This window comes from Pseudorca crassidens, chromosome 20, assembly GCF_039906515.1.
Source record: "Pseudorca crassidens isolate mPseCra1 chromosome 20, mPseCra1.hap1, whole genome shotgun sequence".
In the NCBI taxonomy this organism is placed as follows: Eukaryota; Metazoa; Chordata; class Mammalia; order Artiodactyla; family Delphinidae; genus Pseudorca; species Pseudorca crassidens.
Window position 1 is genome coordinate 17,781,997 of NC_090315.1, and position 27,086 is coordinate 17,809,082.

Consider the following 27,086-nt stretch of genomic DNA (forward strand, 5'->3'; position numbering starts at 1 on the left):
CCACCCTTTTAGAAAGATTTTTCTCAGTGTAATTGGTGACCACTTACAAACTTTGTTCTGCCTCTTTCTTTACATGTTCAGTCTTGGTGTGTAATTTCCATTAACTTGTCTACTAGTGAGTCCTAATAGAGATAGGTTAGCTCAGTTACAAAAGTATCTATCTCTTTTGGAGATAAAAGCTAGCAGGTATGGTTTGTGGCACTCTGAAAATTACCCTGAAATATATATGATTTCATATGGGATTTAGATAATTTGCTTGGGCTTCTCCCTTTTGCCATACTTCTGCTAGAATCTAAGATGTAGCATCTAATTTCCCAAGAATAAAGAAGGCTAGCTGTGTATTGTGTATTGGGGGTTTTTTCCTTTCATTTTTTATTGCAAGATATAAATTTTACCATTTTAACCATTTTTAAATGTACAATTTAATAGTATTAAGTATTGGGCTTCCCTGATGGCACGGTGGTTGAGAGTCCGCCTGCCGATGCAGGGGACACGGGTTCGTGCCGCGGTCTGGGGAGATCCCACATGCCGCGGAGCGGCTGGGCCCATGAGCCATGGCCGCTGAGCCTGTGCGTCCGGAGCCTGTGCTCCGCAAAGGGAGGGGCCACGGCAGTGAGAGGCCCGCGTACCGCAAAAAAAAAAAAAAAAAAAAAATAGTATTAAGTATTGATACATTCATAATGTTGTGCATCCACCAGCACTATCCATTTACAGAAACTTTTCATCATCCCAAACAATAACTCTGTATCAATTAAACAATAACTCCCCTTCCCACCCTGCCCCCAGTCTCTGGCAACCTATATTCTACTTTATGTCTGTATGAATTTGCCTATTCTAGGTATCTCATATAAATAGAATCATAAAACATTTGTCCTTTTGTGTATGGCTTATCTCACTTAGCATAATGTTTCCAAGGTTCATCTGTATTGTAGCCTGTATAGAATTCCATTCCTTTTAAGGTTGAAGAATATTCCATTGTATGTATATGCCACATTTTGTTTATCCATTCATCTGTTGATGAAAATCTGGGTTGTTTTTTGCCTTTATGGATACTGTGAATAATGCTGCTATAAATATCCGTGAGCAGTTATCTGAGTCCTAAGCAATTGGGTACGTGCTTTCAACTCTTTTTTAATTTTTGTTTTTATTTTTGCTTTCAACTCTTTTGAATGTATATCTGGAATTGGAACTGCTTAAAAATATAATTCTATAAATATATTTAACTTCTTGAGGAACCACCATACTGTTTTCCACAATGGCTGTACCATTTTACATTCCCACAAGCAATGCACAAAGGGTCCCAATTTCTCCACAACGTCACCAACACTTACTTGCCTTTCTTTCTTTTTTCTTTTTTTTTTTTTCCTACTATAGCCATCCTGGCAGTGTTAACTTGTATCTCGTGGTTTTGCATTTGATCTTAGCCAAAAGGCCAAGAAGCAATTCACTGAGGTTTTGATTTGCATTTCTCTAATGACTAATTATGCTAACCATTTTTTCATCTGCTTATTAGCCATTTATGTATATTCTTTGGAGAAGTGTCTATTGCTAGTATTCTGAGTATGTTTGCATCCATATTCATAACGGATATTGGTCTATAGTTTTGGTTTTGGTTTTGTGTTCTTATGGTGTCTTTGTCTGATTTTGGTATCAAGGCAATTCTGTCATTATAGAATGAGGAAGTGTTTCCTCCTCTGCAGTTTTTTCAGAGATTGTCCTTTCCCCTTGAATGGTCCTATCATCCTTGTTGAAAATTAATTGACCATATATGTGAGAGTTTATTTCTGGGATCTCTAATCTATTTCATTGGTCTGTATGTCTGTCCTTATATTAGTGCCACACTGTTAAGTTTTGAAGTTGGATAATATGAGTCCTCCAACTTTATTCTTTTAAAGGATTGTTTTGGCTATTTGGGGGCCTTTGCAATTTCATATGAATTTGGGGATTGGCTTTCCCATTTCTGCAATAAGGGCTGTTGGAATTTTGATAAGAATTGCATTAAATCTGTTATCTCTTTGGGTAATATTGATATCTTAACAATGCTAAGTCTTCCTATTTTATTTTGAACATGAGACATCTTTCCATTTATTTAGGTCTTTAATTTCATTCAGCAGTGTATTTTTAGTTTCCAGCATTCAAATCTTTCACCTTCTTGGTTAGATTTATTACTACATATTTTATCCTTGTAGGTACTGTTGTAAATAGAAGGAGCTTCCTAATTTCCTTTTTGGGTTGTTCACTACTATAGATACACAAATGATTTTGGGGTATTGATTTTCCCTGCAACTTTGCTGAATCCATTTATTAGCTTTATTATTTTTTGTGAGTTCTTGGAGATTTTTAATGTATAGGAGGATAATGTCATCTGCAAAAAAAAAAAAAAGAGATCATTTTACAACTTCCTTTCCACTTTGGATGACTTTTTTTTCTGGTTTTATAGCTCTGGGTAGAACTTCAAGTACAATGCTTAATAGCAACTGTGAAAGCAGGTCTCCTTCCTTGTCTTTTTCTGATTTTTCAGTCTTTCACCTTTGAGTATGATGTTAGCTGGAGGTTTTTCACAAATAACTTTATCATATTGAGGAATTTTCCCTCTATTCCTAGTTTTCTGAGCATTTTTATCCTGAAAGTTCGTTGGATCTTGTCAAATGCCTTTTCTGCATAAATTGAGATGATCATGTGGGGGCTTTTTCCTTCATTTTATTAGTGGGAAGGATTACATTGATTTTCTTATGTTGAACCACCCTTGTATTGCTGGGTCATGGGGAGTAAACCTTTTAATATGCTGTTGGATTCAATTTGCTAATATTTTGTTGAGGATTTTTACATCTATATTCATAAAGGATATTGGTCTGTAATTTTCTTTCCCTGTGATGTCTTTATCTGGCTTTGTTATCAGAAAAATACTGGCCTCATAGAATAAGTTATGGAGTGTTTCCTCCTCTTCAATTTCTTGGAAGTTTGAGAAAGGCTGGTGTTAATTTTTCATTAAATGTTTGGGGGAATTCACTGGTGCAGCAGTCTGGTACAGAACTGTTCTTTGTTGGGAGGTTTTTGATTATTGATTCAATTTCTTTACTTCTTATAGGTCTTTTGAAATATTTTATTTCTTCTTGAGTCAGTGTAGGTAATTTCTGTTCCAAGGAATTTTTCCATTTTTGCTTGGTTATCTAATTTGTTGGTGTATAGTTGTTCACAATATTGTACTATAATCCTCTTTATCTCTGTAAGTTTGGTGGTAACATCTCCAATTTCATTTCTGATTTTGTTTATTTGTGTTTTCTCTTTTCCTCTTTGTTAGTCTAGGTAAAGGTTTAATAATTTTGTTGATCTTTTCAAAGAGCCAACGTTTGGTTTCATTGATTTTCTCTGTTGTTTTTCCTTTTTCCATTTGGCTTATCTCTACCCTGTTTTTTGTTATTTCCTACTTTCTGTAGCTTTTGGTTTAGTTTGTCCTTTTTGTAGTTTGTGAAGGTGTGAAGTTAGGTTATTGATTTCAGATCTCTTTTTTATGTAGGTGATTACTGCTATAAATTTCCCTCCTAGCACTGTTTTTGCTGTGTACCATAAATTTTGGTATGTTGTGTTTTCATTTTCATAAGTCTTTAAGTATTTTCTGATTCAATTTGTGATTTCGTCTTTGACACATGGATTTTTGTCTTAGTCCATTCAGCCTGCTATACAAAATACAAGAGAATGGCTAGCTTATAAGCAACAGAAATTTATTTTTCACAGTTCTTGAGGCTGAAAGTCTGAGATCAGGGTGCCAGAATTGTCAGGCTGTCTTCCTGGTTGCAGACTTCTCACTGAGTCCTCACATGGCAAAATGGGCTAGGAAGTTCTGTGGGCTCTCATTCATAAAAGCACTAATCCAATTCATGAGGGCTCCACCCTCCTGACCTAAGTAACTCTCAAATGCCCCACCTCCTAATACCATCACATTGGGCAGTAGGATTTCAACATATGAATTTTCAGACCATGGCAGTTGTTTAAGAGTGTGCAGTTTAATTTCCACATATTTGTGAATTTTCCAGTTTTCCTATTAATTTCTAATTTCATTTGGCTGTAGTCAAGGAAGTTACTTTGTATGATGATATCAATCATTTAAAATCTATTGATACTTGTTTTGTGGCCTAATGTATAATCTATCCTGGGAGAATGTTTCACATGCACTTGAGAAGAATGTGTGTTTTGCACTTTGGGGGTGGAGTGTCATTTATCTGTTAGATGTAGTTCGTTTATTGACTTGTTTGAGTTCTCTGTCTCTTTACCTACCTTCCATGTGGTTGATCTATGCATTATTGAAGGTGGGGTATTGAAATCTCCCATTATTAATGTAGAACTGTTTCTCCATTCAATTCTTTCCATGTTTTCTTTATATATTTTGATGGATCTGTTATTAGATGTGTAAATGCTTATAATTGCTATATCTTCTTGCTGTGTTGACATTTTATTTATAATGACCTTCTTTGTCACTTGTAATCTTGGATTTAAAGTCTGTTTTGTCTTGTATTAGTATAGACACCACAGCTCTTTTTTTTTTTTTACTATTTGCATAAAATAGATTTTTCCACTGTTTCACTTTCAACCTATTTGTGTCTTTGGATCTAATGTGAGTCACTCATAGACAGCATGTAGCTGGATAATGTTTAGCTTTTTAATCCATTCTGCCAGTCTCTGTCTTTTGATTGGAGAGTTTCATCCATTTACATTTAAAGTAATTACTGGAAAGGAGGAACTTCTGCCAACTTGCTCTTTGTTTTCCAAGTGCCTTATTACTTTTTTTTTTAATCTCTCATTTTCTCCATTTTTGCCTGAGGAATTGTTGTCAGACACCTAAAGTGAACTTTGTAAGGTAGGCAGTAGTCCTTCTGGCAGGTGAACTTGATAGATATTGGAAACACTCTAGGCTGAACGAACCACATGGTCAAAGGGAATATTTTTTGTTCAAGGAGGCATGAGAGGACATGTGAGATTGCAAAGAGAACCTTGATCTTCTGAGAGACAGTATTGCCAGGAGGCAACTGTATGTCTTTCACTGGATGTTCAAATTCAGCCTGTGTTCCTGAGATGTGTGACTCTGGGAGATTTGCTAGTGCTGCCTGAGTCTCAGGTTGCTGACTGTGCCATAGAAAAGATTATAGCATTTTTGGGAGGATTAATAAAAGAAAAACACACAAAACAACTTACATGTGCCAATCACTCTGTTGTTTGCTTTATGAATAAATAAATTCTCACAACCACCTGGTGAAGTGGGAATTATTTTTGTTTTGATGCTGAAATCAAAGCTTGAGAAATGAAGTAACTTTTCTAAGATTAATGAAAAGCAAGTGTCAGTACCAATAGGCTGATTCAAACCTGGGAATTTGGGTCCAGAGCTGGCAATATTTAATTGCTTGAATGCTGCATACAAAGTTCTCAGCATACAGTGCACTGTATACAGCCATGAAACTAAAATACTGCTGCTAGCGATATTGTTTGTTACCATTATAATTTTTCCCTATTCATCTTTAATGCCAGAACTTACTTTCTGTGCCCCTCAAGCCGCACAGCCTTGTCATTCTTTCATCAACGAAATCATAGGCATTTTTTTCTCTAACACAATTGCATCCTGTTTAAAAGGTAGTATCTGACTCCCCTTCGGTGCCCAACACAGAGCTAGTCTCCCACAAAGTGCTTAGTGATGTGTGCCTTGGTTCTTTCAGGATTTTTACGAATGACTGCACAATTGTCTCCAGCAACATATGACTAGCCCAAGCCTACTGAAGCTACTCCAACTTTCCAGGCATCAGTGACCTTCAATAACATGGTTGTAAACTCTATTCAGGAACACTGAGGGCAGTTGCACTCATTTCAAAGGACCCTGTACTGAGAGGTGATGCTGAAGACCTTTAGGCTTCTGGTCTCACTGGGCAAAGCCTCACTTCTTCTCCACAGGGACCTGGAGCCTCCTTCATTCTGCTCTTTCTCCAAAACACATGTGTAGTACACCCTCCCATCTTCCTGCAGCCCTGCTGTGTTCTTGTCTCACTTTTTCCTATCCAGTGTCCTTTGTGTCTCCTCAGAGTATTTTGGATAATAAATATATTCCCCTGCAAGATGTTTCAAATACCAAAGGAAGATTTGTTGGAAGCAAATGGGAGTGTCTTGTAAGAGCCCCCCAAAAGGTGAAACAGTAAGTAGATGGGTGACAGGTGATTAGGAAGACCCACTAGAAGATGTGACATTTGAGACCAGAATGATGAAGCAGCCATGTGAAGATAATGATGATGAAATTTATAGCTAATATTTATTTTAGTGCTTTTGAGGTACCAGGCATTATAAGCATCTTACATCAATTAACCCACTTAATCTTCATAATAATCCTGAGATCTTATTATCATCATTTTACAGATGGAGAAACTTAGGCATGGTGCAGCAAAGTAATTTGTCCAAGGTCATACAAAGCCAGTATACACATAACTTGGTTTTATACCCAGGTAACATGACTCCAGAGCCTGTGCTCTTCATACACATCAAGAAATGGTTAAGAGATAAGACTGAGCACGATTCTCCATTGGTGACATTATAACATCATTATGATCTCAGGTATATACTCTTACTGCTTTCTTAAAACCGTCACTATCTCAAATATTTAAGTCTCTGGATTTCTTTTCCTAGTTCAGTATTATTGTGAAGGCACTTTAAATCAAGATTTGTAAAACATTATCGTGTATGCTCATGCTTTTTAAATGACAAAGTATGAGTATTTGGACGAATCCTCATAACAAAATAACAAGATGGCATAAAACTATGTGTAGTGAAAGCGAATAAAATCTGGGGGATTAAAGGACTACTTCATCTTTGCTGTATCAGTGCTTAGGAGAACAGAGGACAGAGCACAGGAGAAACAAAAAGCTACCGCCATTATTGCACAACTAAATATACTTCTAGGGGCCAGTCTATCCATAATTATAAATGTTCTTATCCTTGTTTGATACCATCCCATACTCCTTTAATTATAAATTTATCGAAGATCCTTCAACATGCCATAGAATGTCGAAATAAATCTTATAACTAAAACTAAATCAAAGGAAAGATAAATTTCTGCTTAATATTAAAACTTCACCATCCCATTCCAGACCCACTATACCTGGTGAGAATTGCTATGTGCCTTCACCTCTTAGCTTTCTGTTAAAAGTAGCATATGTACCAGAGTAGAATATTTTGTCTAAAGTTGGAAACCCTATTACTCATTCCATACCAGAATTATATCACCAATATAATATTCTTCCTTAAAATAATGTCTTACAACTATCAAATGCCATAGAGAACATAATCTGGAATATAAATTATATAACTGCCCTTTACTTGCAACTGTGTCCATACAATCCTAATCGCTGATCTGTATCACCTTTCCAGTCACAAGAAAGGAAACTGTGAAGCCCGTAAGGCTATTCCATTTCTTATCTGAAACTTATATTTGAAGCCATCCCCCTTATAATTATCTGTCAAGGTTCAGTGTAGAAAACAAAAACTATTTTAAGAAGATATGTTGCAGGATACTAGTGCTCTCAAAATTGGTGAGCAGGCTGGAGAAGTAATGGGAACAGCTCTGGACTAGTAAATTCCAACCTCCCATAACAATGATCAAGGGATGGGGAAATGACTGCTGCTGTTACTAGTGTTGCTGCCAACAGTAGTACCTCAAAGCCACAAAACTTGAAACTAGACACTGAATAATGTATTCTGGATGCAGAAAACATGATAGAACTTGCTTGTCTGCTTTGCCTAGAATGAACTCCAAGAGCATGTGTGCCTTACATACAGTTGTCCTCAGCATCTGTGAGGGACTGGTTCCAGGACCAACATACTCCCTCACCCACTATGGATACAAAAATCTGCAGGTGCTCCAAATCCCTTACATAAAATGGCATAGTATTTGCTATAACTTAGGCACATCCTCCTGTATACTTTAAATTATCCCTAGGTTACTTATAATACCTAATACAATGTAAATGCCATGTAGTTGTAAACACAATGTACATACCATGTAAATAACTGCCTGCAGCCGGTAAGTTCAAGTTTTTCTTTTTAGAACTTTCTGGATAAAAACTTATTTTAACATTTTCCAACTGCCAGTGGTTGAATCTGCAGATGCAGAATCTGCAGTTATGGAGGATCACTGTAATTAGGACTCATTCCTTAGGATTTGGATTAAAAAGCACATCCTCTCTGCTCTAATCCCTCATAGTATGTATAGTTTCTTGGTTATGTTCTCACAGCACTTGTAAAAATTAAAATGTGTCAATTAAGCCAACTGGAAATGGACTGTGGATTATCCTTATCAAAATAGAGACATTCTTAGCTCAGAGATCAGGCCATTTTTTTCTAGGTTTGTTAGTCTCCCACTGAAGGCTATATAGGAAAGCTGATCCTAATTCTTCAAGAGGAAAGTAGTGGAAAATTTTGTAAGAAATATCAGTGTGTCAGTGAAAGAGTCCAATATATACAAAATAATTTTACTAGAGACCAAAAATTTTATTCACACCACTTTTTACTTCTGTTGCAACTTTAATTTTCAATTATAACATTTATTGGATCCACTGGGTGACTATTTTCACATGCCCATTAGCTAAAGATAATTTCTATGTAGAACTCTTGAGTAAAATGCATGCTGCTACTATAAGATATGCATATTCATTTATAATATGCTTGTTTGTTCTCCTGTAGAATTGTTTACAAATTAGCATCATTGCAAAGAAAGACTTACACATAATTCCTAAATCCTTCAGGTTTTTCTAACGTTAATCTTCTGATGTCTAGCAAGCTAAGAATGCTTAGTGAACACTTTGCTACATTTCTTACATAAGCTTTCTTTCCAGTGTGAGTTCTTTGATGTAAAATGAGGGATGCATTTTAACTGGACTTCCCACAATTTTTATATTCATATTGCTTCTCTCCTGTATGTGTTTAATGTTTTTTAAGAGATTCATATCACCTAATGTCCTTCCCGTACTTGTAACATGTAAAGGGTTTCTCCCCAGTGTGGATTTACTTATGTCAGTTAAGGGATTAATGCTGGCTAAAGTCTTTCCCACATCTACTGCCTTCATATAGTCTCTCTACAGTGTGAATTGTGATAGACAATAAGGCTTGTATCATTGCTAAAGAGTTTCCCATATTCATTACATTCATAAGAATTTTCTCCAGTATAGATTTTCTGATTTTGAATCAGGGAGGATCTATGGCTACAGTATATTATGACAAATTCTACATTTATGCAGTTTCTCTCTTATATGATCTTTCACATGTATAGTGATTTATATGGCCTAAAGGCTTTTCCACACTTATTGTACTACTGGGTTTCTCTCCATTATGTACTCTTTGATGGGCAGTAAGATTTGAGCCTTTGCTAAATGCTTTCCCACACTCATTACATTTATATGGCTTTTCTCCAGTATGAATTCTCTGATGTACAGTAAGGTTTGAACTACAGCTGAAGGTCTTCCCACATTTAATACATTCATAGGGTTTCTCTCCAGTATGAATTCTGTGATGTTGAAACAGGGATGCCCTATGACTGAAGGCTTTCCCACATATACTACATTCATAAGGTTTCAATCTAGTGTGGTTTCTCAAATGCATATTCAGTGATTCAGGCTGGCTGAAGGATTTCCTGCATTTTTGACATTCGAAGGGTTTTTCTTCAGTATGAATACTCTGATGCTGAATAAGAAATGAGAGGCTGCTAAAGACTTTCAGACATTTGTTGCATTCAAATTGTTTCTCTATACTGTGAATTCTTTGATGTCGAGTAAGGTGTGAGCTACAGCAAAAGGCTTTTCCACATTCGCTACATTCATAAGGTTTCTCTCCAGTGTGAATTTTCTGATGGTGAATGAGAGATGACCTGTGAATAAAGGCCTTCCCACATATTCGACATTCATAGAGTTTTTCTTGAGTATGAATTCTCAGATGTTCAATGAGATGTGAAACACGACTAAAAGCCTTTCCACAGTTCATACATTCATATGGTTTCTCTCCAGTGTGAGTGCTTTGATGATTAGTAAGTGATGAGACATGGCTAAAGGCCTTCCCACATTCAATACATTTGTAAGGTTTCTCTCCACTGTGGCTTATTTGATGTCGAGTAAGGGATGAGCCATGGCTAAAAGTCTTCCCACATTCATGACATTCATAGGGTTTCTCTCCTGTGTGAATTCTCCAATGGCGATTAAGGATTGATTGTTTCCCAAAGGCTTTCCCACATTCACTACATGTATAGATTTTCTCTCTATTAAAAGTCTGGTGAAGGGTAAGAGATTTGCTTTGGCTGAAGGCTGCCACACTTTCATCAGAATTCAAAAGTTTCTTTCCATCATTGATATTCTCATTTTTTATAACTGAATTTGCTGGTAAGCTCTTCTTAAATATATCACGTTTATGTGACTTCCCTTCAGCAGAAATTCTCTGTGGTTCAGAAAGAATAAACTTTAAAGGCAAGATGCTTCTAAACTTACTACATTTGTAAACACTTTCCCTGGTGGGACTTTCTCTAAAGGTGAGGGTCACTGGTCTGAAATGTTCTACCTGATTTTCACACTTCCCCTCCAACTTCTCTATATAATCCAAGTCCTTGTTAAAATTTGAAAATTCATGACTTTGTTTTATAGTTTTTTCCATTATTACCATTTGGGGAAAATCTTCATCATAAATATCTTCCTTCGTTGATAATTCTTTGCTTTCCCATCTTGATTTCCAATCTGTAATATATCAAGACAGCAAAACACTGCTTTTACTGAACTTCTTGAAAAGAAACTTCTATGGTAGAAATAGGAGAACTGGATAAAAAATAAAGTCATTCCCCTCTAACCCCCAAGACACATGGCTCTGACAACTCTCATATATTCAATGATTTCTGAACAAAGTTCAAATGCAGCACAGAGAATACAGACAGCTCACCGAGGCAGGAACAGAGTATAATAAGGGAAATGGGTTAACATAGGCAATCAGTTTTGGGGGAAAAAAGGAAACTATCAGAAAGAAAATGCAGAAGGCATTCTGGATCCCAAGCCAACATTTTGTGCCTATACTTATGTGAAAGACTACATTTTATCTCACACAGCCTTGGTTCTCCAACGTTTGATTAATCTAAATTTGCTGTCAGATTAGTATGCTTAATATGGAGAATATATAGCACTGTGCTAAACAGCTACAATGAAAACAAAATAATCTAAATACTCTTTATGGCTCAGAAAGATTTAAGCTTTGTGAGTTTATGTAGGATCTGTGTGAAATCATATTTATTGACATTAAAAAATACTGTTCTGGACCTCCCTGGTGGCACAGTGGTTAAGAATCCACCTGCCAATGCAGGGGACACAGGTTCGAGCCCTGGTCTGGGAAGATCCCACATGCCGCAGAACAACTAACCCTTGCACCACAACTACTGAACCTGCGCTCTACAGCCTGTGCACTACAACTACTGAAGCCCGCGTGCCCTAGAGCCCGTGCTCCCCAACAAGGGGAGCCACCGCAATGAGAAGCCCGTGCACCACAACAAAGAGTAGCCCCCGCTCACCGCAACTAGAGAAAGCCCACATGCAGCAATGAAGACCCAACGCAGCCAGAAGAAAAAATAAAGAAAATACTGTTCTCAGAAACCTTCTTATATATCCCTTACTTCCTCTAACACTTATGTTCATATTTGTTCTTTGAAGTTCTGCTTTTTCAGCCTAAAACCATTTGTATATTTTTCCTTAAGTGGACTCAAAAAGAATAATTGCCTTATTTTCATTTCAAATAAATAACAATTTGAATTATTATGACGCCAAAACCCTCCACTTTTGATGAGATGACATGAGTAATACAGAAAAATAATAATTTAGGATAGAGGAATGGTTGTTTTGAAATCTAAGCTAAGGATCCCTCAATTTTGTTACATTTGGAATCTCTGATGACAGTATCCCTAAAATATACTAAAATGCCTCCATACTTTCTACAAGCATCTTTAAACAAAGATCTCCTTTGCCTGATTCACCATGACTTACCTGGAAACAAACTTTTTGACAGCTTTTTCTCCACCATCCAAGGTTCTTTGCCATCCTCCAATAAAGCAATCACGTATGGCTTAGGTATGGAAAGACCTGCTTACAGGAAAAATATAGAACAAACATTGTTTAAGCTGTGGCCTTCATGGAGGAGAGACTATCATCAAAAAAGGGACCGAAGAAAGGTCTGAAGGATGTTCACTGAAACGGGAAGATAAGCTTCAGGCAGGACACAACAGAGCTATACATTTCCTCAGAACATTTACTAAGGAGGATCTCTAGCAATTTGGAGTGGCAGAAGAAAGATCTCCCTCATTGGGGTGGAGGCAGAAATATGCTTACCTAGAGATACCAGGTTCTCATAATTCTGTACCATCACATCCTTGTATAAATTCCTCTGAGTAGGATCTAGCCATCCCCACTCTTCATGAGAGAAGTCTATGGCCACATCACTAAATGTCACCTGAAATAGCAAACACATTTAGGCTCAACCATAGCCCTGGCCTCTTTTGTCACTGGTTAAGAGGTAAAATTACCCTGGGGTGGAAGAAAGGGAACAAGATTCAGCAGTTGTGACAATGATCGGGAATCTAAGTTAAGTAATAATTGGATAATTATGTGCTTGGCATTGTTATACAATAAGGATAAGAGATAAATATAAGAGCTCTGCTTCAGGAGAGTAGGGAATAGAATTATAAAATTTTTCAAAATCAGCATTCAACTTTTGGCGTATAGTCAAGTGCTTAGCTCTGTTTTTTATAGTTTACGTGCCAGGTAAAAGAACATGAATTAAGGTTCAAAAAAAAAGAATCCAATAGGTTCATAATAAAAAGACACCTTTATATTAAAGATAGACACATTCATAACCAATTTATAAACAAAAAGCAAAAATATTTATGGTACATAATTAAACCTCATATTCATAATCTATAATTAAAATAATTTGAGACCCCTGGGCAAGAAGACTGAAGGATGGTTTCATGCCATAGGTAGTCCTTGAATAGAACCTTAAAGGAAGGGCAAAGAAAAAAAAAAAGACACATTTCAAGGAAAATATTCTAAGAAAATAGATTTCTTCCCAATAGTACTCATTCACAGTATTATTTAAAATAGCAAAATTTTTAATGTTTAATAATAGCTTACTGGTTAGTCAAATTAAAATATGTGCAAACAAAGTATGCATTTAAAATGTCATTATTATTACCTTTCACTGGTGAAATAGGCATTGTTTGGCTATTGTAAATTTTTCACTCCAAGTGTAGATTCAATATTCTGTTACTTTATTTGGATATTTTATTAATACACGTGTTCACCAGTGACACTGGTCTTTGGTTTTAAAGAGGGAATTTACCTTCATCAGGTGTTAGGGAAATAATTAAAAATCAAATCTACCAAGCAGAAAATCCTCTCTACAGTTTAAAAAAAAAAAACAGTTTTATTACTGAATAAGCACTAAACCAGACTATAATGCACTTCACAGGTAACCACTAATGAGACTCCAAGGACAGAAAGAAATTTCACCCTTTTACAAACTCAGGCAGATACAATCCATTACACATGTTTTCAAAGTAAATGATAACTTGTCCTTAAGTAAGAGGACTTGACAGCATCATTTGCTACACACAGTTCATCCTAAATTCACCTGGTAATTGGGGTAGTCATCTGTGTTAACTGCCTTTATCCCAAAGAAAAATTTTGAAACTCATATCTTTATGACAAGCAAGTAGTTAGAATCTGCAGCCAGGAGTCTAGGCTAAACTCCCATACAGATAGGGAGGTAGGGGTGCATCTTCCTTCATGTTTCCATTTTAAAGAGATGGCTCCAAGGCCCTTAAGAAAGAGTTTAATGCTTTGCAAAACTGGCAGAGGCTTATTTAGCTTTGAAAAAGATGAACAAGCATCTCAAAGGGAGAGGGAAAGGATATACAATTACAGATTTTTCTCAAGGAAACACTCTAAGAAAAGGGAGGGGGAGAAGGTCTCTCTTTTGGCACCAGGGAAAATTCTTTTTTCCACTTGTATTTACTCTTAGCCAGGTATTAGGGTTACGCTAGCCTTATCATATGAACTGAGAAAATTTCCATCTTTTCCTATTTTCCACAGTGGTCTTTTTCTTTTTTAAGATTTTTTTTTTGATGTGGACCATTTTTAAAGTCTTTATTGAATTTGTTATAATATTGCTTCTGTTTTATGTTTTGGTTTTTTGGCCACAAGGCATGTGGGATCTTAGCTCGCTGACCAGGGATTGAACCCATACCCCCTGCACTGGAAGGTGAAGTTAACCACTGGACCACCAGGGAAGCCCCCCACAGTGGTCTTTAAATGATTAGCTTTTAAAAATCCCAAATGATAAGCCAAATTTAAAAATCAACACTACATTAAGTGAATAAAACACTATGCTTTACTCCACCAATGCAAAGATATTTTACATTTTAAGTTTTGATATTAATGAATATCATTGTATTAATAGTCTAGAGAAGAAACCTCACATAATCTAATAGATACTCTTTGATCTTTATTTAAATCAGAGTTTCTCAATCTTGGCACTACTGACATTTTAGGCTGGACAATTCTTTATTGTGCCAGCTGTCCTGTGCATTTTAGGATGTTTAGTAGGATCCCTAGCCTCCACCCTTTAGATGCCAGTAGCAACTCCCCTTAACCACCCCCACCCCCAGTTATAACAACTGAAAATGTCTCTAGACATTATCAAATGTCCCTTATGAGTGGGACTAAGGGGGATAAAGTCACCCTATTTTGAAAACCACTGCTGTACAAAATTTTTGCACTTCTTTGAAAGACTCTTGGGCCTCTCTACCTACATGCAAGGTGTTTTCTCAGTTTGGTATAACTTCACTTCTACCTCTGCCGCCCTGGTACTATGAGACACTGAAACAACTCCAGCCTTGCTTCCCCAGGGATGCTTCAACTCTTTCTTCCCCTTCAATTGCCTGAGCAGCCTGGGATGTTAATTCACCTTTGTCCCCAGAACTTAGGATATTAAATAAATACCTTAATTTCTTATGCTTTCTTACTTTTCTACCAGTCCTGTACTGCTCAGTACAGTAGCCACCATATTTGGCTATATAAATTTAAATTAATTAAAATAAAATTAAAATAAAATTAAAAATTCAGTTCCTCAGTCACTGTAGCACTCAATAGTCATACGGCACTGGTGGCTACCACATTGGACAGTACACAAATAGAACACTACCCCCACTGTAGAAAGTTCTCCTGGACAGTATTGCACGAGATCATGAAATCCTGCATGTCAGTGTACACCCAAACCTATGTAAGAGTCTTCCTAACAGGTACTTCATTATGTGTTTAGAAAATGAATCCATGAGTGATTTTGGCAATTAGTTCACTTTAGCTTTTACTTAAAAAAAAAAAGTTCTTTCAATTCTAATTATCTAATATACCCAAGAAACAGACTCTGCCCAACACGCACATCTGCCACTCATACCTTCTCCTGTGCAGGCTTCACTTCCACGCCATGATTCTGTCCCATCATTTTCTCATCACTCTTTCACTCAGTAGCTATTTACTAAGCATCTGTTTTATGCCAGATACCACTCTGGACACTGAAGATAAAACAGTCAACAAAAAAGAAAAAAAATCTCTTCCAGTGGGAGGAGACAAACGATGAGTGTATGCATATACTAAACACATAGTGTATCAGCTAGTGAGTGATAGGTGCTATGAAAACACAGTGATGGAGGAGTGGAAGTGACAGTCGAGAGAAGGTGACTGCAATTTTAAATAGGTGTTCAGGGAGGCTTTACCGAGAAAGTAACCCCTGAGCAGAGATACAGAGGTAAGAATGCAAGCTTGTGTATATCCAGGGAAAGAATATTCCAAGTAGATGGTACAGCAGATTCCAAGGCCTGGAGGCAGTAGCCAGTGTGGCTGGAGCTCACAGGGAACAAAGAGACAGAGAAGGAAGATGAGATCAGGGAGGTAATAAGAGAGCCTAACTGTACAAAGCTTTTTATGTCACGACCCAACTCTGACTTCTATTATGAGTTAGGGCCACCAAAGAGTTTTAAGCTGAGGAATGACAGGATATTATATAACAAGAGGATCTCTATGACAGCTGTATTGAGAAGAGACTGAAGAGGGTCAAGGGCAGAAGCAGAGAATCCAGCAAGGTGACTACTGCAAAATATAAGTGGCTTGTACCAGGGTGGCAGTGGTAGTGGCAGTGATGGGGTAACTAATGGTCAGATTGTGTAGATACACTGTGTATATTTTAGATCCAACTAGAGTGTTTGAATGTTAGTTATAAGAGAAAGGGAGATCTCAAGGATGACTCCAAACCTCTCGACTTGAACAACTGAAAGGACTGACATACACCATTAACTGAGACCACATGATACAGTTTGGACAACTACAAAGCAAATAATTCCAAACTTGAACTTTGAATTGTAATTTTAAAAAAAAGTTTTGCTCAAGACTCTTCAGAGGCTTCTAGCAAGAAACTGGTAGAAAACAGAAGCACTGAGAGAAGACAGTACTTTGGAGTTCTGCAGTCTACATCCTGTGCTATAATGAAAGGAATCATAGATCCAGTCCCTAAAAGGACTCTGTGAGGTGGGAACTGGTAGGAAAGGCAAAGCAAACACTCAAGAGTCCTGATAAGTAGGTGTTTCAGGAAGATTTGGGGACATACCAACTTACCTGAAACATGACTCTGCAATTTCCAAAAGTCAACACAGTCCTCTTTCCAGGCTCTCTTCTTATAGAAGGGCAGTGCCTGAAAAGGCAGATCAAGGACAGGAAAAAGCAGTCATGAAAAATCAGGCTTATCTTGCAGCTCTGGACACACCTGCATGGAGAATCACACTGGGAATCACTTTCTAGGGCTCTAACCTTTCCCTAGGCAAGAGGTAACCAGGTGCCATTTGCGTGTAAATCAACTATCATATACATAAGTGACAAACTCATAAAACAACAGTAATAACACTGTTAAATAAGAGCTTTTTCGGTCTTCACCACTATGCATAGTAGGCATTCACATTATTCCAGATTTCTTTTTTTAAACTCTGAGAAAACTGAAACTCGGCGATATTAAAGCAATTTGTTCAAGGTTTACACACTGGATTTTTTTTTTAATGTAGATGGCGTTTTCTTTCAGTGCGTACAACGCACCCTGGCTCTCCCTTTTCCTTTTCGCAACAGCTCTGAGGTAAGCGCCATCCTTACTCCCCTTTTACAAAGCATGACAGAGGCCCAGAGAAGCTAGGGGCCTATTGGGCTCACACCGCGGGGCAGACCCTGGGACCAGCGACGTTGTGGCTGCCATGCCCAGCGCCCGGGTGCCATCAGCCCGAGGCCTGCGGCGGCCCTCCCGGGACCCACACTTGCCTTAAACCTCAGCGGAGCCCGCCAGCACCGAAGCCGGGCGCGGCCGTCCACAGTGGGCACCTCCTTGTACCTAACGCGCCGGATCGCTGCAGCGGACAATGGCCTCCCGCCTTGCGGGAACTGCGCTGCCCAGAGTCCTCCGCGATTCCAGGACCGAGAATTCCGCTGCAGGGCCGGAGACGACCGTGGGGCGGGCCAAAAGCGGAGTCCACGGCTGGCTGCACTTCTCAGACTCCTACGCGTCGGATACAAAAGTTGCCGGTGCGTCGCACGGTCGCCTCCCAAAAAACCACACTTCCCAGGAGGCACTGCGACCGCGCGATCTCGGCGCACCGCGAGACCACAGCCTGGGCTGTGTGAGAAATTACACAGCAGGGCTGTTCCACCGGACACACACGCTAAGTATCGCGAGGACAACAGTCGTTTCTGGCGAACTCTGCTTCCCGGAGCCAACGGCAGCCGTCTAGATGCGCTGTGAAGACAATGGCGCCCGAACCGCGAAACTACACTTCCCAGAAAATTATGCGGCCGCGAAACGTCTTTCGGGTCATTCCTTTGCTCGCACAGGTGTTGTCCGGCCCGGAGAAGGGCAGCCTTGCTAATGCGGGACACGAAGTGGCCTCTACCAGCCAAAGGTCTCCTGTCATCCAAAACTTTGCTGTCACGCTGTCCAGCTTGTATAGGTCTTGAGTATTTGGCGCCCGCTTGCCCAGGACTGTATTTTCCCAAATGCCCTGTGTCCGGGCTGTTACATTAGCTGTCTGCGGACCAATGACACTTCCCAGAAGTTCGAGGGGTCACGTCTTCGCTACGACAGTGACTGCCGCTGTGATGTGCATTACACGTCCTCGAAGGACTCAGGATTATCAGACTCGAGTGAGGGCACTGAGGACCAAGACCCTCAATCCTGGGAAAAAACACTCCTCTGACCCTCCTCCGGCCCCAGAAGCGCTTCTTAGTCTCTGACTGCCCAGCCCACCCACACGGGCCCTGGACAAAGATGTATCTAGGCCAGAGCATTCTACTGTTGTGAGTTTGTGTTGTTGCCTTTACTTTTTTTTAAAGTAAGTTAAATTTTACTTATTTTTTAAAAATTATAAATAGTATCACTATGAATTTTCTTGCATATATGAAGTACTTATATGCATAAGATTCACGAGGTAATGCTTCCACCTTGGTATATCTTGTGAGTGTGGTATTCAGTCCCTATAGCAGCAGTGGTTTTTAAAAACATTGTGGCATCAGCTGGATTCCTCTCAAGGCTTAGAGTATGTAACAAGGAAAGGTTTGCCAGTGCAAAGTATATTCCCATTTATGTTTTTTATGTCTTTATTAAACAGTGACATTTTTTTCAAAGTTGTACCAATTTGTACTCCTGCCATAGTTTATAGTTATTTTGGTTGGCAACTGTTAGTGCCAGCACTTGATTTTTGTGAAACTTTCAAATTTTACAAATCTGCTAGGTGTCAAATTATAACTTATTGTGGCTTAAATTTGCATTTCTTTTATTGTTAATAAGATTGAGAATCTTTTCACCTGTCTGTTGGCTTTAGTATTTCCTTCTCTGAGAGTTGCACATCTCTTGGTCAATGTTCTTTTAGAACAATGACCTTTTTAATATTAAAATACAAGTTACACAGAAAAATGCAAGATTTTAAAGGGAGAATGCAGAGACTAGGATACTAAAATTTTTCCCCTGAGAACCCTGGGCATTGAACTGGATTCGGTAACCAAATATGTTTTCTACAGTTTTTGCATAATGTTTCTGAGTGTGAAATTCTTTGATTTTTCTCCTGCTTGGGATTGTTGAGCAGTTTGAATCTGTGAAGTGGCATCTTCTTGTGCTCAGCAAATTTTTCTTCTCCATACATTGCCTCTGCTCCCCTCCTCTTCTTGTGAACTCCAGTTAGCTGTTAGGTAGGTTTTTCCATTCTATCCTCTGTAATTTCCATCTTTCAGTCTCTGTATTGCAATCTGGGTGATTTATTCTTATTTATCTAACATTCATAATTCCCTTTCCAGGGGATTTTTTTTTTAATTTTCAGTTTTTCAAAGATTTTTGTAACATGGTAGACACAGTTGATTCATAATATGCATTTGATAATACCAATAATTGAGGATCTTATGAACCTTTGTAAATTTATTTTTTAATTTCTTTACTCAGTTTGCTTTGTTTCCTTTTTTGGTTGGTTATCTGTGTGCCACCCAGTCCTTGAAAAGAGATTTTACTGGGCTCCCCAATATCCTTGGATGAAAGTGCCTCTCTTTTCTAGAGATTATATAGTTTTATTTTCAGACAAGATCTGGGATTACTACCACTCTGGAACCACTTTAAACTAAATCCAAGACATAAAGTCCCTGCTCAGTCCTTCCAGAAAATCTTATATAGGAATTCCTCATTGTTGCTACTTTTCCTCATGAGCTTCTTGGAAGAATTATGAAGCCTTCCCATTATGGGTCCTCAGATGTCTGGGACATAAATTAAGTTCATGGGGAAGGGGGGTTAACATTAAAGGACTAGATGTGACTGGGGGCAGAGGTGAGAAGCTATTTCAATAGCTTCTATTTCAGTAGCTATTTATGACCAGTGCTTAAGGAACATTACTTCAAAGCTGAACCCCTAACATGTGAGTGCTTTATGATTTGCATTTTTAACAGAAAGGATAGAGGCACTCTGATGAATAGCAAGACTAAGAAAAAGAAATCCAGGGGCAGATGGACTGGGGACTCGGGCATAAGTAAACCAGTTTTAAACAAATACGCCAGTCACTTGAGAAAGAAAATAGGGCCAAGAGAGATCAATAAGGAGACAGGAAAATACTTTACATGCCATACTGAACCCTCCGTCTTCCACTAGCCCTGAGCTGCCTTCGTTCCCTTTTCTATTAGGCATTATTTACAATAAATGATTTTGCTATTGGAATTTATCTGTTCAAGGGCGCATTTTAGAATATGAACTGGGAGGGGCTTCCCTGGTGGCACAGTGGTTAAGAATCCGCCTGCCAATGCAGGGGACAAGGGTTCCATCCCTGGTCCGGGAAGATCCCACATGCTGTGGAGCATCTAAGCCCATGCGCCACAACTACTAAGCCTGCGCTCTATAGCCCATGAGCCACAACTACTGAGCCCACGTGCCACAACTACTGAAGCCCTTGTGCCTAGAGCCCATGCTCCGCAACAAGAGAAGCCACAGCAATGAGAAGCCTGCACACCACAGCAAAGAGTAGCCCCCACTCACTGCAACTAGAGAAAGCCCGCGCGCAGCAACAAAGACCCAATGCTGCCAATAAATAAATAAAATTTATTTTTTTAAAAAAAGAATATGAACTGGGAGAAGAAAAGCCAGTTCATGTTGATGCTGAAACTGTTCCAAGACTCAGGGTGATAAGGAAGTTTGGAACTCTAAGCTTCCAGAGACATCAAAAAAAATTATATGTATTTGCCATAGGGAGAAACTCCTGCTGAGACCTCTGCTAGAAATCTTTGTCCTTGTTCCTGGCTCATTCTCCATCTATCACTTTGTAATAAGCCTACACATCCCAATATGGACCAAAGTTTTAAATCCAAGAGCCTAGTCCTAGTTCTCCTGTCACTGGTTTGAAGACCTATCCATTCCCAGTCTGGCCTAAGCCTGACCCTGGAATGCCCAATGTAGCACCTGTGCAGAGCCTCCAACAATACGTTTGTGTTCTCTCCTTCTGTCCAAGAGGACCTCTGATATCCCACATCTCTGACTATTTATGTGACTAGTATCAGGTAACACCAGACACTTCAGTATGAAGTGTCAGGTGTGCATATGTTTGACAATAGTATAAAGACTTTGCTTGATAGGTTGGCTGGGTTACCTGAGGAAAACTAAGGACGGGTATCAAGGGCACTGTCTGGGTATGATGGGGAGGAGGGTGCCCATCTCACTTCCTTTCCTCCCTCTTAGATTATGGAGGAATTGGAATAAGTCTTGCTTTAGCTCCATAAGAAGGGGTTTCATTTAGACTTTAAGGCTGAGAATACCCTCGGGGGCTTACTAGGTAGAGAGCTCAAGTTTTTCCTATTGATTTTGCATGATTTCTCAAAAAAAAAAGGCTTATGGGAGGTGAAGTCCAATATGTATGTCAGTCTGGGAAAGTATGTGGATGGAAGTAAAGTGTCACTGTTCTTTTTACAAAACTTCAATAAACACTATTGCAAAATTTAGAAAAAGAAAATTTTAACTCATTCTGTTTACCCATAGAAAGTGACTTATCATGCTAATCTATTGAGAGAAAGGTATCATTTATTTTAAAATACAGATTTATTTTACGTGTACGCTCATATTCTTTTTCACTCAATCCATTGTGAATGTCTTACAATACTAACAACATACAACCTACATTATCATTAGAATGTCCACAGTTCCATATCAGGAATCATAACAGTAATAGATTTAAGTGCCCTCCCCTTGATGAACATTTGCTTTGTGCTCAAGTTTTTACTTAAGTTTGTGAAGAATATCCTTGTACATACATCATTGCATATGTACTTGGTTTTTTTAAGTGGTAAATCCCTAGATTCTATGCTACTGGTCAAAGAATTTACCTGTCTCTAGGCTTCTTTAATACACACCAACAGAGCGCCTCTATGAAGGCTATTCTATTCCATGTTTTGGCCTTAGGAGGAAGTCTGGAGCTTTTTAGAATCTAGTTCCAAGATTTCAGGTAACTGGTGAAGGGACCTACCTGTTTCTGGAACCCCTTTTCGGTGTATTCTCTTCCATCCAAACTGTAGGAGGGAAAGGGCATGTGGGGCTCTGGGCTACCTGTACTGAGTGGGGATTTAGGGCCACAAACAGAAATAAGGGTGTTTCCTGTGAGCTGCCAGTGGGTCCCTGTCATTTAAGAAATGCTTCTGAAGGCAATACTAAAGGCATGAAAGATTCCTCTGGTGCATCTTTTGAGGCTGTAGTGATCTGTACCTACTAGGGGAGACTGAGGCATCTTTTGGTTCAGCACATTCCTTAAGTGGGGAAAAGGACACAAGGACATTGTCAGAAAGAAGTTGAGCATAATGTTCTTCATCAGTGCCCTTGAGAAGCTGCCCTGGTCCAAGTTTTAGAGGACCCCCAGTTTGGTTCCACTGTCAGAGGATCCTCCCAACTTAAACTCAGTCCTATTTCCAGAACCCTCTCTGCCACAGCACCTTCGTTAGCGTTCAGTGAAGGAGGAATCCCAGTAACATTCTTTTATCTGTCTTATGTTCTCTGTGACAGACGTAAAGTTGGTACTCAGTAAATGTTATATGTACCCTGCTCTGATGGTTAATTTTATGTGTCAACTTGGTTAGGCTATGGTGCCCAGATTTTCGGTCAAACACTAGTCTAGATGTTGCTATGAAGATATTTTTTAGATGAGATTAACATATAACGTTAAATCTGTAGACTTCGAGTAAAGCAGATTACCCTCTATAATGTGGGTGGGCCTCATCCAACCAGTCAAAGATCCAAAGAGAAAAAGACTGAGATACCCTGAGGAAGAAGGATTTCTGCCTTCAGACTCAAACTGCAACTTCAACTCTTCCCTGGGTCTCCAGCCTGCTGGCAAGAATTAAGGCTTGCCATCCCCCCCAGTTGTGTAACTCAGTCCATTAAAATAAGTATCTCTGTCTCTGTCTATCTAACTAAGTAGCTACCTATCTGATCTACACACACACACACACACACACACACACACACACACACACAAACACACAAACACGCACACCCCTTATTGGTTCTGTTTTCACTGGAGAATCCTGACAAACACAGCTGCCATCTCACTGAGCTTATTCTATGGAGTGTCACCGTGCTCTACTGATAATTCAAGCTTTACGACTCTGGGTCATCACTATTAGAAAATTCTTTCTTAAGAATAACCTTTATTGACCCCGAGACAATAATATCCATAGGAACACATGTGCTTCCTGCCATTATCCCTTCTCTGTCTTTAATCAACATTTTTTTCTGCCTTTACTAGATCTTTTCCATCATCTTTCAGATATGCTTAGAATAGTTCACCTTTTAAAAATATGCTTAGAATAGTTCACCTAGAATAGTTCACCTTTTAAAAACCCTCTCCTTTCCCAAAACCCCCTCCAGCAAGTACACCACTTCTATTCTCAGTAGAAAAGCTTCTTGGAAATTTTTTCTATATTAATTTTCTTTAATTTTCACTCCACAACTATGTCCTATCAGAGAACATTCCTATTATTTTCCTGAGACTGCTTTTCTCTAGGTCAAAGTGATCTCCACATTGCTAAATCTGAGCCCCTCTTCTGTCACTATGCTTCTTGACCTGTTAGCATTTGACACAATTGACAATTTCCTCATTCTTCAGTCTCTTCTCTTGATTCTATGACGCTACATTTTTCTTAATTTTTATTTTAATGGCTGCTGCTTCTCAGTTTCTTTTGCTTGTTCTTCATCTCTCCTTTGATCTCTAAATGTTAAAGGGACCCAAGACCATATTTGGCCTCCATTTCCACATTTCCTACATGTTTTCTTTTGCATTTCCATGTGTTTATAACTCATCCTTTAAAAAAAGCCTCCCAAGTCTATCTATAACCCAGCCTTGCCTCTCCCTGGAACTCCCTATCCATACATCTAGCTCTTTACCTCCCAGCTCATTTTGGTTGTTCATTGTCAACTCAAACTCCACATGCTTCATGGGGCCCACACAGACATCTTGATTTTCTCCTTATTCTCCTCCTCTTTCAAGCCCCCACACTTAGCAAATGGAATCGCCATCCACCCACCAGACAAAGCTGAACATCCAGACATTTTCCTGTATCCCTCTTTTGTCCTCACTTACCCTCCCTGCACATTCATTCCAGCAGACAGTGTTGTTTTCAATGCTGCCTCAAAGTGATGGGGCCTCAGCCTTCATTTATTTGCATCCAGTTCTCACCTGAAGCACTGCAAGGACTGCTTAACCAGTCCTGTGCTTTCACGCTTGCATCCATTTAGTCCATTCTCTATACAGAAATTAGATGATTTCTAAACTACATAAATAGAATTCCATTTTGTAACATCTTTTAATATCTTCTGATCTCTCAAATAATATAATCCAAATTCTTTATGTTGGCTTATACAGGCCTACCTGACTTGGCTCTGCCTCCTTCCATGCTTCTCCTTGCTCACAAGGACACACATGTTAATTCAGTGACCTGCCTTCTCTACCTCTCATAAGCCACATTTGTGCATCTTTAAGCCTTTAAACAAGCCTTTTGCCTGGAGGCTCCTCCTCATGACCTCACTGCTGTTCTATCTTGTCTTCTAGATCCTTGCTCTATTGTCACCTCAAATGGGTCGTTCCTCACCACTCTCTCTGCAGGTGCCATCTAGTCCCTCTGTATACCATCCTATTTTAATTATTCACCCAACACTCATCAATTTTTGTTACTCCTATGGTAATTCACTATGGTTTGTTTATTATTTGTCAGCAAGCACTTGATTGAAACTTACTGAAAGAATACAGGTCTCTTTTCACCAATGCATCTCCAACATGAAGATCAGTACTGGGGTATTGAAGGTACTTTATAAGTAAGAAAGGAAGGGAGGGAGGGAGGGAGGGAGGGAGGAAGGAAGGAAGGAAGGAAGGAAAGAAAGGAAGAAAGAAAGGCATCTTATATGCTTCTTCATTTTCCAGTCTATTCAATCTTCCCATCCTCCCTACCCTAATCTACTTTAAGATTCTATAGATTTGTCTATTTTGGGAATTCCATATAAATGCAATCATTTATTTTCCCTTTGTCCCCATACTGTTGATCCCTTTTACCAATTTTGCCCTTCCTCCCCCTTGTGCCTTCTGGTAACCACTATTCTGTTCTCTAAGTATCTATGTATTTGTTTTTGTTTGATTTGGTTTGTTCATTTATTATGTTTTTGTTTATTAGTTTTTTTATTCCACATAGGAGTGAAGTCATACAGTATTTGTCTTTCTCTGTCTGACTTATTTCACTTAGCATAATACCCTCAAGGTCCATCCATGTTGTCCCAAATGAGAAGATCTCATCTTTTTATGGCTGAGTAGTATGAATATTCCATTGTGTGCGTGTATCTCACATCTTCATTATCCATTCATCCTTTGATGGGCACTTAGGTTGTTTCCATGTCTTGGCTATTGTAAATAATGCTGCAATGAACATGGGGGTTCGCATATCTTTTTTGATTAGTGTTCTCACATTCTTTGGATAAATACCCATAAGTGACTTAGATGGTTCATATGGTAGTATTCTTAATTTTTTCTGAGGAATCTCCATACTGTTTTCTATAGTGGCTGCACCAATTTACATTTCTACAAACAGTGCAGAAGTGTTCCCTTTTCTCCACATTCTCTCCAGTACTTGTCATTTCTTGTCTTTTTGGTAATAGCCATCCTGACAGATGTGAGGTGACATCTCATTGTGGTTTTGATTTGCATTTCCCTGGTGATTAGCGATGCTGAGCATCTTTTCATGTGCCTGTTGGCCATCTGTATGTCTTCTTTGGAAAAATGTCAAATCAACTCGTCTGCCCATTTTTTGAGTTGTTTGTTTTTGTTGTTGTTTTTGAGTTATATGAGTTATTTATATATTTTGGATATTAACCCCTTATTGGATATATCATTTGCAAGTATCTTCTCCCATTTGGTAGGTTGTCTTTTAGTTTTATTGATGGCTTCTTTGCTGTGAGAAGGCTTTTTAGTTTGATGTAGTCTCAACTGTTTATTTTTTTTGCTTTTACTTCCCTTGCCTGAGGAAACATATACAAAAAATATTGCTAAGAAAAATGTAAAAAAGCATATTGCCTATGTTTTCTTCTAGAAATTTTATGGTTTCAGGTCTTACATTCGAGTCTTTAATCCATGTTGAATTTATTTTTTATATGGTGTGAGAAAGTAGTCCAGTTTGATTCTTTTGCATGTAGCTGTCCAGTTTTCCTAACACCGCTCATTGAAGAGTCTATCTTTCCCCCATTTTATATTCCTGCCTCCTTTGTCATTCATTAATTGCCCTTATAAGTGTGGGTTCATTTCCAGGCTCTCTATCTTGTTTCATTGATCTCTGTGTCTGTTTTTGTACCAGTATCATACTGTTTAGATTACTGTAGTTCTGTGGTATAGTTTGATATCAGAAAGCTTGATACCTCTAGCTTTGTGAGTTCTTTTGTGTTTCCATACAAATTTCATTTTTTTAAATATTTATTTATTTGGTTGCATGGGGTCTTAGTTGCATCTCCAGCACTCCTTAGTTGAGGCTCACCAGATCCTTAGTTGTGGCACGTAGGCTCCTTAGTTGTGGCATGCAAACTCTTAGTTGTTAACGGCATGCACGTGGGATCTAGTTCCCTGACCAGGGATTGAACCCGGACCCCCTGCATTGGGAGCGCAGAGTCTTAACCGCTCTGCCACCAGCAAAGTCCCCATACAAATTTTAGACTATTTAGTTCTAGTTCTGTGAAAAATGCCATTGGTATTTTGATAGGGATTGCATTATATCTTACATTGCCTTGTGTAGTATGGAAATTTTAACAATATTAGTTCTTCCAATCCATGAGCACAATATATCTTTCCATATGCATTGTCAACCTAAACTTCTTTCGTTGGTGTCTTATTGTTTTCTGAGTACATGTATTTTACCTCCTTAGCTAGATTTATTCCCAGGTATTTTATTCTTTTTGATGTGATTGTGAATGGG

General features: G+C 38.7%; 1 protein-coding gene across 1 annotated transcript; it reads right to left on the reverse strand.

The window, feature by feature from the left end:
* Positions 1-8,499: 8,499 nt before the first annotated feature.
* On the reverse strand, positions 8,500-18,138 carry LOC137215564 (zinc finger protein 181-like). The gene is given in 6 exon segments (XM_067720941.1): positions 8,500-9,336; positions 9,339-10,745; positions 12,033-12,131; positions 12,375-12,495; positions 16,713-16,788; positions 17,470-18,138. Coding segments are annotated over 5 exon segments (1,686 nt in total). The 5' UTR covers positions 16,722-16,788; positions 17,470-18,138; the 3' UTR covers positions 8,500-9,286.
* Between the last annotated feature and the right edge of the window lie 8,948 nt (positions 18,139-27,086).